Here is a 14,918-nt window from a genome sequence, read left to right as displayed (position 1 = left end):
CATGAAATATGAGTATAACATTTATTTATTCAACAAATTATGTTAACATTTTCAACAATTGACTTTCATATGAATGTTAAATTCAACTATTGGGGCATGCAACAGGTACATTACAGGTACATCATCCATTTCAAATGATACGTTTATAAATTTCAAATGATACGTTTATAAAATATGTACCTGTAGGCTGCCACTAAGTGATAACAAATTCAGTATAAACAGGAAAATAAAAAAAAGTAAGCCTCCCAAACCAGTCTCCATCAGACTGACTAGCCTACCTCCTCTTCCCTGTATTCAAAGGGCAATGGCCATTAGGGGTAAATGAGTGTTTGTACCGGTTGGTCTTGACAGTGGAGAATCCATCATGTCTGACTGTGCCCACCCTTTACAAAATGAGCAAAACATCTCTTAAATTTATATGCTGAACCACACTGACATTTTACCATATTCTTTAGGTCAGCATTTCCAAAACTCGAAACTGGGGACCACAAGGTGTGCACATTGTTTTTTACTTCATTACACAGCTGAGTTAAATAAATCAAAGCTTGATTATGAGTTGATTATTTGAATCAGCGGTGTAGTGGTGCTAGGGCAAAAAATAAAATAAAAAAATCCACCCCTTGGTGTCCCCAGGACAGAGTTTGGGAAACGCTGCTATAGGTCCTTGGCCGAGTCAGCAGTCAGATCAAACAACTCAGGAAGGGCCTGAAAAATATGGGAGCTTGACTAGTGGGGAGTTGCAGTAGGGTCCAAATGCAGCTGGTCAGTGGTAGAACAGGCCAAGAGGGGTCATGGTTCTAGCTTGACTCAGAATGGACAGCTCTGTGGGAATAGTAGGAATATAATAACAATATTGAGTTGGGCAGCACACACACCACTTGTTACACAGAACAAAACATTTGAAATAGCATGTTATTAAGTTATTTGGTCAAGCTTATAAACAGGAGTCACTCAATAAATGGAGGCAAGAGGACCATATGCTGGAACCAAAGCCAATAGCACACGGTTTCTGTTCCTGATGACTTGTTAACTCCTTCCCTGTGTCAATGTGTGTGAATCAGTGCATGTATAGTTTATGCACTTCAATGTGACATCATTATGCAGTTTTACATATTCATAAGCTTGATCAAGTTGTAATAGGTTTACTTTTAATGGGTAATTTCATCCTAAAAAACATTTTCTTCATAGCAATTATCAGATTACCTTCAACCATCATAATGGCTTGTGCATTGTTACACAATTAAACCCTCACGTTATTATTGTCAGGTTAATCATTTTTACTGATAATAGTCTTTACAGTATGAGTAGAATAACTTTGCCTTTTATTCAACTGGTACATTGCCCAGCCCCTCAACCCAATGGTGCAACACAATACAGAGAGGGATTGAACTGACAATAATCAGATACGGAATGCATGTATTGACAACATATTCATAAAATGTAGGTAAGGATGAACAACAAATGACTTGGCTAGCTAGCAAGCAATCTTACATGGAGCAAAAAACAGCTCGCTGAATTTCTAACGTATTTAAATCAGATAGTGTTACAATTTCTTAACTCAACACCAGTCGGGAAAGAGTGACATCATTTGCCCTGTTTAGTCCCTGAAAGAAAACGGATTGAAAAATATGATTTGCAACATTTCTCATTAGCTTGCTAGCCAAATCACCAATTCAGGATTTCAAAACTGAGCAGTTCTTCATAATTGACACATTCCTGAATTAACAAGTAAATGTAACTTTGGTTGTTCGTCTTAACAGCTGACGACCTAGCACACGGTGTCACCCCCACCTCCCATGTACCGGACTCCTCTTTAGGACTAGCTGGCTAAACTAGAACAGTGTCCTTCGCTCCCGCCTGCCGAACACCTGCCCTAGCCGTCGTTAACAGAACTGTGGGAAAACAGCGCCAGAAAGGCGGGGTTGAAGGACATAGTCTACCAGTGTATGTATGGCTAGCTAGCTACCGTTTGCGGATCGCAATTGCAACCTTCTCACGAGATTACCTGCTATCTATCAGTAACGTTAGTGTCCAACGTTAGCTAGTGGGCTGATGTCAAAAGCACACACTCGGCGTTGCATGCCCCAATGGTCGAATTTAACATTCATATGAATGTCATTTTCTGAACATTAACAATGTTAAATAAACGTTATACTCACATTTCATGAAGTAATGTTTTTTATCTTCTAGCTAGAAAGCGTTCTCCTAAGGACACAGACGTGATGAGAGGTCGCCACTGCGCATCACGTGACAAAGATTATCCCAATGAATGGAGATCGCCGACTCATACGAAGCCACATTTGTGGATCGTAATACATAGACATGTGGGAAAAAACTCTATTCTATAAACACAGAATACAGATCCACAAGCACTTTTTGAATGTGCAAATGGACATTCCACAGGATTTCTGAACATTGGCTCACAAATTGTTCTACATTTGTTCAAATTGATCATAGATTTGTTAGTGATTTATGGTTTAATTTGCGAAATATTTTTACGGATTATGGTTTTATTTGTGAGTTACATAATTAAGAAACAAATCTCACTCCATACACATTCATCAATGGAGCCAGAATGCCAGAGCAAGAAAGAGGAAACATGGCCAACCCTTTCAGTGACAGTACATAGGTGAGTCCAAACATGAGCATCATTGATCACTGTTATTTCCACTGTAATATCACTGTTATGCCACCGAAGTGTCAACAAATGTATCTAGGACTACTGTTTTGCTCTCTTTGATAAACTACACAAACCGACCTCTTGTAGAGTGACCAACCAATAGCCTATATCATACACTTTTACAAGTTATGGCAAACAATATTCCGTTGTGTAGTCGTGTTTACCTTTCAATTAAACTTCACGAAGAAACTACTGCTGCTCCGTTGTCGGCGTCCCTGCTCCGCTATTTCCATAGATTTGATACAGAGCGGATACCGTGCAAAATTCCTCAAACAATTCTAAAAATGCTTATATGAATACTAATCCATGTTACTTCAGGAGTTTCCTTCGAATAGCAGGCTGTTTGTCCTTTTCCACATAATAAAGCGTATGCTTCTGTTCCCATTTCATATTTAATCTGCTGAAAAAGTTGATGAATCTTTTTTCCACTTGACTGCGCTATGAAGGGAATGCATAAAAGAACGGCCCCGAACCGCAAAGTCGCGGTAGCAGTGTATGCATCAGACCGGACAAGCGCAACCCCCAACCCCTTCGTTGTAAAGAAGTCCAAAGTTTACAGGAAGAAAATCCCTCCTTCTCCAGTCTGCTATAGGAAGTAAGCAAATTTTGCAGGCGTTTCGGTTGGATTTTGGAACCGTCACTCAGGCAAGAAAAAAAGAAAACAATTACAAAAGCCTTTTGTATGTTAGGAGATCAACTCCGCGGGCAAGTCCAAAGCCCCTACACGACCAAACTTCGTTAAACCTTTTCGATATGAAAATGGTTACAACAGTAAAATAAATATCAGTAAATGTATTTAGGCTATATGAGCAGTTTTCCGACTTTACAAACGCACATAAACCTGGCCTGGTAGTATTGTTCTGGTATTATTGTTCTCCGTCTTTTATGAACTCCTGGGTAGGCCTATCGATTCGTATTTATGGCAACAGTTTATGCAAATAGTCTACTGGGAGAGGAAAGTGACTTGTACCATGTAATCCCAATTTGATTCAAATGTATTGATACAGAGTCGACTCGAGTCCTAATAAGTGCACTTTGGAAAAATGCAAAATCCTTTTCAATGCAATACAGCTTTTCAGTCCCAATTCAATTATTGCCCCTGATGACTGACTGCATGTTGCTGTCACATCAGACCAAATTAATTGCAGTTACCAACACTCGACTGTAGCCTAGGCTATAAATATGCATAGCCTAAAATACTTAAATCTCAAGCATTTAATAATGTTACTAAAATGTTCAGTCAAGTGTCTATTATCCAGGGAGTGGTCTATGATGCATCATCACCTTTGTGTACACTACATGTGAACAGAGGAAGAACACATGATTAGACAGAAACATGGAGGACTGCGCCCATCCCAGACAAATTGACCACAAAAACATCAATGACAAGACTCATTACATCATTCAACAAAGGACATAACACAACTTGTCTGTCGGCCATGCATTAAAGAACATAATTGGTTAAAGAAAATTGTGATAAATAAAAAAGTATACCAGTTTCATTTAAGGACCAAAGGATTGACAGCCATCCCATATAGATTGCAAAATAGTTGGGAAGAGATTTTTGAGGTACCGATTCCATGGCATAGTGTTTATGAACTGATACGCAAAACGACGCCAGATTCAAAACTTAGAATTTTTCAATTGAAATTATTATACTAAATTCTTGCTACCAATAGAATGTTATTTACAGTGGGGAGAACAAGTATTTGATACACTGCCGATTTTCCAGGTTTTCCTACTTACAAAGCATGTAGAGGTCTGTCATTTGTATCATAGGTAAACTTCAACTGTGAGAGACGGAATCTAAAACAAAAATCCAGAAAATCACATTGTATGATTTTTAAGTAATTAATGTGCATTTTATTGCATGACATAAGTATTTGATCACCTACCAACCAGTAAGAATTCCGTCTCTCACAGACCTGTTAGTTTTTCTTTAAGAAGCCCTCCTGTTCTCCACTCATTACCTGTATTAACTGCACCTGTTTGAACTCGTTACCTGTATAAAAGACACCTGTCCACACACTCAATCAAACAGACTCCAACCTCTCCACAATGGCCAAGACCAGAGAGCTGTGTAAGGACATCAGGGATACAATTGTAGACCTGCACAAGGCTGGGATGGGCTACAGGACAATAGGCAAGCAGCTTGGTGAGAAGGCAACAACTGTTGGCGCAATTATTAGAAAATGGAAGAAGTTCAAGATGACGGTCAATCACCCTCGGTCTGGGGCTCCATGCAAGATCTCACCTCGTGGGGCATCAATGATCATGAGGAAGGTGAGGGATCAGCCCAGAACTACACGGCAGGACCTGGTCAATGACCTGAAGAGAGCTGGGACCACAGTCTCAAAGAAAACCATTAGTAACACACTACGCGGTCATGGATTAAAATCCTTCAGCGCACGCAAGGTCCCCCTGCTCAAGCCAGCGCATGTCCAGGCCCGTCTGAAGTTTGCCAATGACCATCTGGATGATCCAGAGGAGGAATGGGAGAAGGTAATGTGGTCTGATGAGACAAAAATATAGCTTTTTGGTCTAAACTCCACACGCCGTGTTTGGAGGAAGAAGGATGAGTACAACCCCAAGAACACCATCCCAACCGTGAATCATGGAGGTGGAAACATCATTCTTTGGGGATGCTTTTCTGCAAAGGGGACAGGACAACTGTACCGTATTGAGGGGAGGATGGATGGGGCCATGTATCGCGAGATCTTGGCCAACAACCTCCTTCCCTCAGTAAGAGCATTGAAGATGGGTCGTGGCTGGGTCTTCCAGCATGACAACAACCCGAAAAACACAGCCAGGGCAACTAAGGAGTGGCTCCGTAAGAAGCATCTCAAGGTCCTGAAGTGGCCTAGCCAGTCTCCAGACCTGAACCCAATAGAAAATCTTTGGAGGGAGCTGAAAGTCCGTATTGCCCAGCGACAGCCCCGAAACCTGAAGGATCTGGAGAAGGTCTGTATGGAGGAGTGGGCCAAAATCCCTGCTGCAGTGTGTGCAAACCTGGTCAAGACCTACAGGAAACGTATGATCTCTGTAATTGCAAACAATGGTTTCTGTACCAAATATTAAGTTCTGCTTTTCTGATGTATCAAATACTTATGTCATGCAATAAAATGCAAATTAATTACTTCAAAATCATACAATGTGATTTTCTGGATTTTTGTTTTAGATTCCGTCTCTCACAGTTGAAGTGTACTTATGATAAAAATTACAGACATCTACATGCTTTGTAAGTAGGAAAACCTGAAAAATCGGCAGTGTATCAAATACTTGTTCTCCCCACTGTATATGGGGGATACAATCTTCCCAGCTCTGCAGATTTTGCTGCGAAGAGACAGAATCATTAGATCATTTGTTTTGGTACTGTCCATTTGTAGCTTGTTTTTGGTCACAGGTCCAGGAATGGCTGAAGGATTTCAATATTTACCTGGAGCTAACCCTGCAGATAGCACTACTGGGTGATCTGAAAAGTCAGTCAATCGATCAATAATATAATAATACTTTTAGCACAAATATTTATTTTAAATTTACAATATGTAAAAACAATGAGAATAGAAGGGTTCAGAACTTTTGTGAAAAATCACAGTACAGTTGAAAAATATATGGCAAATAGAAATCCAATATGGATGGTGTTAAGAGATAGATTGGAGGTGTTGAATGGAGTTGAAGGATGGGACTAATAACAACAAGATAACTAATGTGAAGCATAATATGTCCATAATAAGTATATGGGTTATAGGTTGAGAGCTTTTGTGAAAGAGCACAGTTAGAAAGATATGGCATATAGAAGAAAACCGGATGGACATCATGAAAATGATCGGAGAGGTTGAGGGTAGAGGAAGTTCAGGCGTAAAAACAAACAAAATATAATTATTGTAAAATTGACTGTGTCCATAAAATTTATATAGTATGTATAAGCTGGAAATAGAGGCCTAAGCGTTGTTGTTCACTAGTTTTACTCCAATTAGGGAAGGGGTTGTGGGGTTGGAAAGTAATAAAGGGAAATATATATTTTGAAAGGATATATATACAGTGGGGAGAACAAGTATTTGATACACTGCCGATTTTGCAGGTTTTCCTACTTACAAAGCATGTAGAGGTCTGTAATTTTTATCCAGAAATCCAGAATATCACATTGTATGATTTTTAAGTAATTAATTTGCATTTTATTGCATGACATAAGTATTTGATACATCAGAAAAGCAGAACTTAATATTTGGTACAGAAACCGTTGTTTCCAATTACAGAGATCATATGTTTCCTGTAGGTCTTGGCCAGGTTTGCACACACTGCAGTAGGGATTTTTGGCCCACTCCTCCATACAGACCTTCTCCAGATCCTTCAGGTTTCGGGGCTGTCGCTGGGCAATACGGACTTTCAGCTCCCTCCAAAGATTTTCGATTGGGTTCAGGTCTGGAGACTGGCTAGGCCACTCCAGGACCTTGAGATGCTTCTTACGGAGCCACTCCTTAGTTGCCCTGGCTATGTGTTTCGGGTCGTTGTCATGCTGGAAGACCCAGCCACGACCCATCTTCAATGCTCTTACTGAGGGAAGGAGGTTGTTGGCCAAGATCTCGCGATACATGGCCCCATCCATCCTCCCCTCAATACGGTGCAGTCGTCCTGTCCCCTTTGCAGAAAAGCATCCCCAAAGAATGATGTTTCCACCTCCATGCTTCACGGTTGGGATGGTGTTCTTGGGGTTGTACTCATCCTTCTTCTTCCTCCAAACACGGCGAGTGGAGTTTAGACCAAAAAGCTATATTTTTGTCTCATCAGACCACATGACCTTCTCCCATTCCTCCTCTGGATCATCCAGATGGTCATTGGCAAACTTCAGACGGGCCTGGACATGCGCTGACTTGAGCAGGGGGGACCTTGCGTGCGCTGCAGGATTTTAATCCATGACGGCGTAGTGTGTTACTAATGGTTTTCTTTGAGACTGTGGTCCCAGCTCTCTTCAGGTCATTGACCAGGTCCTGCCGTGTAGTTCTGGGCTGATCCCTCACCTTCCTCATGATCATTGATGCCCCACGAGGTGAGATCTTGCATGGAGCCCCAGACCGAGGGTGATTGACCGTCATCTTGAACTTCTTCCATTTTCTAATAATTGCGCCAACAGTTGTTGCCTTCTCACCAAGCTGCTTGCCTATTGTCCTGTAGCCCATCCCAGCCTTGTGCAGGTCTACAATTGTATCCCTGATGTCCTTACACAGCTCTCTGGTCTTGGCCATTGTGGAGAGGTTGGAGTCTGTTTGATTGAGTGTGTGGACAGGTGTCTTTTATACAGGTAACGAGTTCAAACAGGTGCAGTTAATACAGGTAATGAGTGGAGAACAGGAGGGCTTCTTAAAGAAAAAACTAACAGGTCTGTGAGAGCCGGAATTCTTACTGGTTGGTAGGTGATCAAATACTTATGTCATGCAATAAAATGCAAATTAATTACTTAAAAATCATACAATGTGATTTTCTGGATTTTTGTTTTAGATTCCGTCTCTCACAGTTGAAGTGTACCTATGATAAAAATTACAGACCTCTACATGCTTTGTAAGTAGGAAAACCTGCAAAATCAGCAGTGTATCAAATACTTGTTCTCCCCACTGTATATTTGTGAGAAAAAAAAACATGGGGGATTGGAAGTGATGCAAACAATTACATTGATGGAAGTTACAATCTATCTGCAATATTAAAGCTGATCTACCCCCAATAAAAAATAAAAATTAATAATACAATTTAAAAAAGAACATAACACACCTCACTCATCATGTGATATGGAAGTAGGCCAAGGTAGTGTTTTTCCCCCCCCACTGAACAATATTCTCCTACCCCCAATAGTATTAATGTTTTGACAAAAATCCCACTCACTGAATTTATATAGGTTTCCCCTTCCAGCTCACCAAAGGATGGCAGAACTTTACTATTCCTTGTGTGCTTTCAATATGAATAAATCATATTAAAACCTCTGTTTTTTGGGGGGATATGTCTGAAAGGATAGAGGCTATAACTTAACTCACCTAACACTGAATCACTGACTTCCAAGAGATCCACGCCAGTTATTGCATTTTCTGTGAGAGAAAAGAGAAATGTCTATCAATGTGTCACAAATTGTTTGAGGACAATGCTGAACACAGTACTGTCTGATATCCTGTAGGCTACATTATTGCCAAATTGTAAACTAGAGAGTAGGGATGCTCAGGCCCGGTCCTGGCCGTTCTGCAGCCCTCAGCTAGACAAAATTTGCTGCCCCCTGCAGAACTAGAATAGTCCCCTAAGCTAAATTAAGTTGAAAAGGCCTCTAAAATACGTATTTTCCTGACATCGAAATCAGGTTCATTAACTGTTCTGAAAGAAAGCTGAAAATACATTTTTAGAACGTTGATATCGGTTTCATTTTCGGTTCTGAATGAAAGTTGAAAAGACGTCCAGATGGGACCAAACATAGACGTCTATGATTGGTTCAGATTTGGACCGGACCAGAAATCAATGTCCGTGGACATTAATCACATAAAACGTCACATAGTTCTGCCCAAAAACAATGCAAATTTCGCTTAACCAGTGGCAAATGGGTTTTTTAGCGTTGATGACGCCCTGTGATTAGCAGTGCCCACTTTGTCCAAGGCAGGGATGTAACATATTTCACTTGTCCATTCCCAGCGCGCATCTCCAGGGTGCTGTTGGACAGATGCATTGCTGCGGCGCTCCACCATCGTTCCGTAAAAATAACAAATACAAAAATAATGTAGCAGATATAGCCTACAGTGCATTCGGAAAGTATTCAGACCTTGACTTTTTCCACATTTTGTTACATTACAGCCTTATTTAGGTTGGATGGGGAGCGTCGTTGCACAGCTATTTTCAGGTCTCTCCAGAGATGTTCGATCGGGTTCAAGTCTGGGCTCTGGGCCAGAGCCACTCCTGCGTTGTCCTGTTGGAAGGTGAACCTTCGCCCCAGTCTGAGGTCCTGAGCGCTCTGGAACAGGTTTTCATCAAGGACCTCTCTTTACTTTGCTCCGTTCATCTTTCCCTCGATCCTGACTAGTCTCCCAGTTCCTAACGCTGAAAAACATCCCCATAACATGACGCTGCCACCACTATGCTTAACCGTACGGATGGTATTGGCCAGGTGATGAGCGGTGCCTGGTTTCCTCCAGATGTGACGCTTGGCATTCAGGCCAAATAGTTCAATCTTGGTTTCTTCAGACCAGAGTATCTTGTTTCTCATGGTCTGAGAGTCCTTTAGGTGCCTTTTGGCAAACTCCAAGCGGGCTGTCATGTGCCTTTCACTGAAGAGTGGCTTTCGTCTGGCCACTCTACCATAAAGGCCTGATTGGCGGAGTGCTGCCGAGATGGTTGTCCTTCTGGAAGGTTATCCCATCTCCACAGAGGAACTCTGGAGCTCTGTCAGAGTGACCATCAGGTTCTTGGTCACCTCCCTGACCAAGGCCCTTCTCCCCCGATTGCTCAGTTTGGCCGGGCGGCCAGCTCTAGGAAGAGTCTTGGTGGTTCCAAACTTCTTCCAATTAAGAATGATGGAGGCCACTGTGTTCTTAGGGACCTTCAATGCTGCAGAAATGTTTTGGTACCCTTCCCCAGATCTGTGCCTCGACACAATCCTGTCTCGGAGCTCTACAGACAATTCCTTTGACCTCATGACTTTGTTTTTGCTTTGACATGCACTGTCAACTGTGGGACCTTATATAGACAGGTGTGTGCCTTTCCAAATCATGTCCAATCAATTGAATTTACCACAGGTGGACTCCAATCAAATTGTAGAAACATCTCAAGGATGATCAATGGAAACAGGATGCACCCGAGCTCAATTTCGAGTCTCATAGCATAGGGTCTGAATACTTCTGTAAATAAGGTAGGTTTATTTTTAATACATTTGCAAAGATTTCTAAAACCTGTATTCGCTTTGTCATTATGGAGTATTGTGTGTAGATTGATGAGGAAAATTATTTATTTAATCAGTTTTAGAATAAGGCTGTAACGTAACAAAATGTGGAAAAAGTCAAGGGGTCTGAATACTTTCCGAATGTACTGTATAGTAGAAAAAGTATGTGACACGGACTGACGCCAACGCCTTTTGGACGTCTTATTTCCACGTCCACGGATGTTGGTTTTTGGTCCGGACCGCACCAAATCTGAACCAAACATTGACGTCAATGTTTGGGCCAAATCAAGGCTGGTCCAGACCGGACCAAATTTGGAACCAAACAGACATCCATGATTGGTTCAGATTTGGTCCGGACCAAAAACCAACGTCCATGGATGTGGAAATAAGATGTTGGTCTGTGCTTACTGAGGTATAGCCTACAGTGTGGTGTGAAATTACATTTTATGAATGCCCATCTGTGGTAGGCCTACCGTTTGTAAAACACAACAAAAAAAATACTTCCAAAAGACTTCTGTGTCAGTCCATGCTTACTTGGGTGTAGCCTACAATGTCAGCCACAATAGAATTTTATGAATGCCCATCCATGTGGTAGGTCTACCGTTTGTAAAACATACAGTTGCATTGGCTTTTTTCGTCCTGATTCCTGTGACTAATCAATTAGATTATTTTTTGATGGAACATTGGTGGAGCGCCGCCTCTCTCCAACAGCACCCTGGAGAGTCGTGCTAGGAATGGACAAGCGCCCCTGCCTTTGACAAAGTGGGCACTGCTTATCACAGTGCAGCATCAGCGCTAAAAATGTTTTATGTATTGTTGGAGATGTTGAAAAATGCCGCCCTCGTAAATCTGCCCGCCTAACTGCCGAATGAGCGGGCTGGTCCAGGGGATGCTGTTTGGCGTATGATGTTCACCACTGTGTGGTGGAAATATTAACTGCAATGGGGCCTGGAAAGAATGTTATGCCCTCCTCCAAAGTTTGGAGAGAGTTATGTAAACCCGGCATTTAACATGTTCAATAATTTATTCATTGTGATTATGAATTTGTATGTAAGCTGCGCATTGTTGAACTCACCGAGAAAACTCTGTGCGCATTCTGTAAGCCCAATGAGATGGATCCATTCCGCCACCTCCTCGGGACTCCAGTGTTCGGCTGAGATCATTGTAAGTTGTTTTCTTCAGATCTCACCGCCATTCCTCCCTTTAAAGGAACAAAGGAATAAAATGTTACATAACGTCATAGGTCTACGGTCCGTTTACTTTGTTGTACAATACCGCTAAACTAGGCTACTGATAAAGTTGCCAACTCAGACGCAACATTTTAAATCGCCATTGAAATGGCGTAGGCTGTCACATGGTGTCACTACGGTAGTGCAGTCAATTACCGTGCATCTCCCATTATTCAAAGGTTACGCAAATTACAATGGGGAATGGGCATGTGAGTCAACAATGGAAGCCCTCCGTAGGCTACTTTTAGGCTTCCAGAAGAACGCCCCGGGAGTAAACTATTTGCAACAATTGTATATCGCGACCACATAAATACGCCAAGTGCGTGCACACCTTTGTAAAATGTACCCTTGTTTCTCAAAAGTAAAAGGCAACAAATCAAAATGTTACCTAGTATTGTCAAGAGCTGTGATAGCTGGACAATGCGCACCTCGCCAGGTAGAGGGTGGAGACGTTAACAGTCCGGTGCATTGTAGGTAGTGTCGTTTTACAGCCCTACTGTATTCGTCAACTCCTCCATAGCCCCTGACACCCGTAGTCTAATCGGGTGCCCCTGACATGATGAAAATGTATCGCATGCATGAATCTCAGTCCTTTGAAATGTATGATATATGGAATACTCATACATTCATATCAATTCATATATGTATGTTGCCTTACTTGAAGTTCATGACTTAATCTGGAGAGCCCCTGGCATCATGGGAGCAACACTGTGTAAATCAAACTGTTGTATGAGCATGTTAATTTCTGTTCATTCTCACTTCAAATACACTGCTCAAAAAAATAAAGGGAACACTAAAATAACACATCCTAGATCTGAATGAATGAAATAATCTTATTAAATACTTTTTTCTTTACATAGTTGAATGTGCTGACAACAAAATCACACAAAAATTATCAATGGAAATCAAATTTATCAACCCATAGAGGTCTGGATTTGGAGTCACCCTCAAAATTAAAGTGGGAAACCACACTACAGGCTGATCCAACTTTGATGTAATGTCCTTAAAACAAGTCAAAATGACGCTCAGTAGTGTGTGTGGCCTCCACGTGCCTGTATGACCTCCCTACAACGCCTGGGCATGCTCCTGATGAGGCACCAGCATATGGTCTCACAAGGGGTCTGAGGATCTCATCTCGGTACCTAATGGCAGTCAGGCTACCTCTGGCGAGCACATGGAGGGCTGTGCGGCCCCCCAAAGAAATGCCACCCCACACCATGACTGACCCACCGCCAAACCGGTCATGCTGGAGGATGTTGCAGGCAGCAGAATGTTCTCCACGGCGTCTCCAGACTCTGTCACGTCTGTCACATGTGCTCAGTGTGAACCTGCTTTCATCTGTGAAGAGCACAGGGCGCCAGTGGCGAATTTGCCAATCTTGGTGTTCTCTGGCAAATGCCAAACGTCCTGCACGGTGTTGGGCTGTAAGCACAACCCCCACCTGTGGACATCGGGCCCTCATACCACCCTCATGGAGTCTGTTTCTGACCGTTTGAGCAGACACATGCACATTTGTGGCCTGCTGGAGGTCATTTTGCAGGGCTCTGGCAGTGCTCCTCCTGCTCCTCCTTGCACAAAGGCAGAGGTAGCAGTCCTGCTGCTGGTTGTTGCCCTCCTACGGCCTCCTCCACGTCTCCTGATGTACTGGCCTGTCTCCTGGTAGAGCCTCCATGCTCTGGACAATACGCTGACAGACACAGCAAACCTTCTTGCCACAGCTCGCATTGATGTGCCATCCTGGATGAGCTGCACTACCTGAGCCACTTGTGTGGGTTGTAGACTCCGTCTCATGCTACCACTAGAGTGAAAGCACCGCCAGCATTCAAAAGTGACCAAAACATCAGCCAGGAAGCATAGGAACTGAGAAGTGGTCTGTGGTCACCACCTGCAAAACCAGTCCTGTATTGGGGGTGTCTTGCTAATTGCCTATAATTTCCACCTGTTGTCTATTCCATTTGCACAACAGCATGTGAAATTTATTGTCAATCAGTGTTGCTTCCTAAGTGACTCAAATGGCAAATACATTCAAGAGGATAAACTTTTTCCCAAACACAAAGGGGCTAAACTCCGGTGCCCAAACTCTAGGCATGCCCTGGAGCTGTTGCCAGCCACATCATAATTCACATGGGCACAAATGACCTGAGGGCCCAGCAGGAAAGGGTGGCCACAGCACTCAAGGGAGTGATTGAAAAAGCTTCTTCCACTTTCCCTAACGCACAAGTGGTTATCTCCACCCTGCTACCACGAAAATACTTTCACCCTCCCACCATACAGCGGGTGAATGCAAGCATTTCATGAGACTGTGACTCAAAACCTAATGTCTACCTGGACAACCACTCCACCCTGGACTTGAACAGCCTTTACGACCAGGTCCACCTCTACAAGGCAGAAATCCCAACTTTTGCCAGGACCCTGAAGGACGTCACTCTCAACCGTAGCCCCAGCACCTCACACAGGAGTAACAGAGCAACCAACACCCCGCCCAGACCAGCAAGACACCCTCCCAGACCTGCAAGACCCCCTCCTGAAGGACCTGCACCGAGAGAACCCACGCCAAGAGGACCTACACCCAGACCACAGCATCACCAGCCACACCCCAACACGCTAAGACCACCCCAAGCAAACCCTGGCCACACCCTATATAGGCCCCCCCATATCAGACCTATGCCCCTTCTGCCCACCCCATGCCCCTCACCCCTGTGGCAAGGACCTCAACATGACAGCAGGACATATGCCCAGGCCGTGAGCAGAGCAACAGGCCCAACCCCCACTATTACACCCGCCCAAGCACCATCCTGCGACCTAAGAGGTATGTATCAGATGCTCAACATGCTCTGCTCACACCTACTGTGATGGTCCGGGCCTAAACCACACAAAAACAACACTAGACATTATGGAACACAAAGCTTTTACTATCTCATCCTGGAATATACAAGGTCTGAGGTCATCTGCCTTTGGCCTAAAGAGCAGGAACCCAGACTTCATCAAAGAAATTGGAAATACAGACACTGTCATCCTACAAGAAACATGGTATAAAGGAGACGGACCCACTGGTTGCCCTCTAGGTTACAGAGAGCTGGTAGTCCCATCCACCAAAATACCAGGT

The 14,918-nt window shown here is 43.1% G+C and overlaps 1 protein-coding gene and 1 long non-coding RNA gene across 4 annotated transcripts in view; both read right to left on the bottom strand.

Moving 5' to 3' along the window:
* LOC121550639 (angiomotin) overlaps nt 1-12,266 on the bottom strand; it is a 41,845-nt gene extending 29,579 nt beyond the window's left edge. Inside the window, exons 1-3 of the mRNA XM_041862699.2 lie at nt 12,201-12,266; nt 11,659-11,784; nt 8,704-8,754 (exon numbers count right to left, since the gene is read on the bottom strand). Of these exons, the coding sequence (XP_041718633.2) occupies nt 8,704-8,754; nt 11,659-11,746 (139 nt within the window). The 5' untranslated portion in view covers nt 11,747-11,784; nt 12,201-12,266. The remainder of the gene's footprint in view (nt 1-8,703; nt 8,755-11,658; nt 11,785-12,200) is intronic.
* On the bottom strand, nt 8-4,132 carry LOC121550441. 3 transcript variants are annotated; one of them, XR_005996958.2, is made up of 3 exons: nt 2,845-4,132; nt 2,160-2,205; nt 8-1,604 (listed from the first exon to the last, which is right to left on the bottom strand). It is a non-coding gene; the product is annotated as an uncharacterized LOC121550441 (long non-coding RNA). The 3 variants fall into 3 exon arrangements; XR_005996956.2 differs by lacking the exon at nt 2,845-4,132 and having other exon boundaries at nt 2,160-2,833; XR_005996957.2 differs by lacking the exon at nt 2,845-4,132 and having other exon boundaries at nt 8-822; nt 2,160-2,833.
* Nucleotides 12,267-14,918: the final 2,652 nt, after the last annotated feature.

Source organism: Coregonus clupeaformis, chromosome 35, assembly GCF_020615455.1.
Source record: "Coregonus clupeaformis isolate EN_2021a chromosome 35, ASM2061545v1, whole genome shotgun sequence".
Classification (NCBI taxonomy): Eukaryota; Metazoa; Chordata; class Actinopteri; order Salmoniformes; family Salmonidae; genus Coregonus; species Coregonus clupeaformis.
This window is presented reverse-complemented; position numbering and strand designations above follow the sequence as displayed.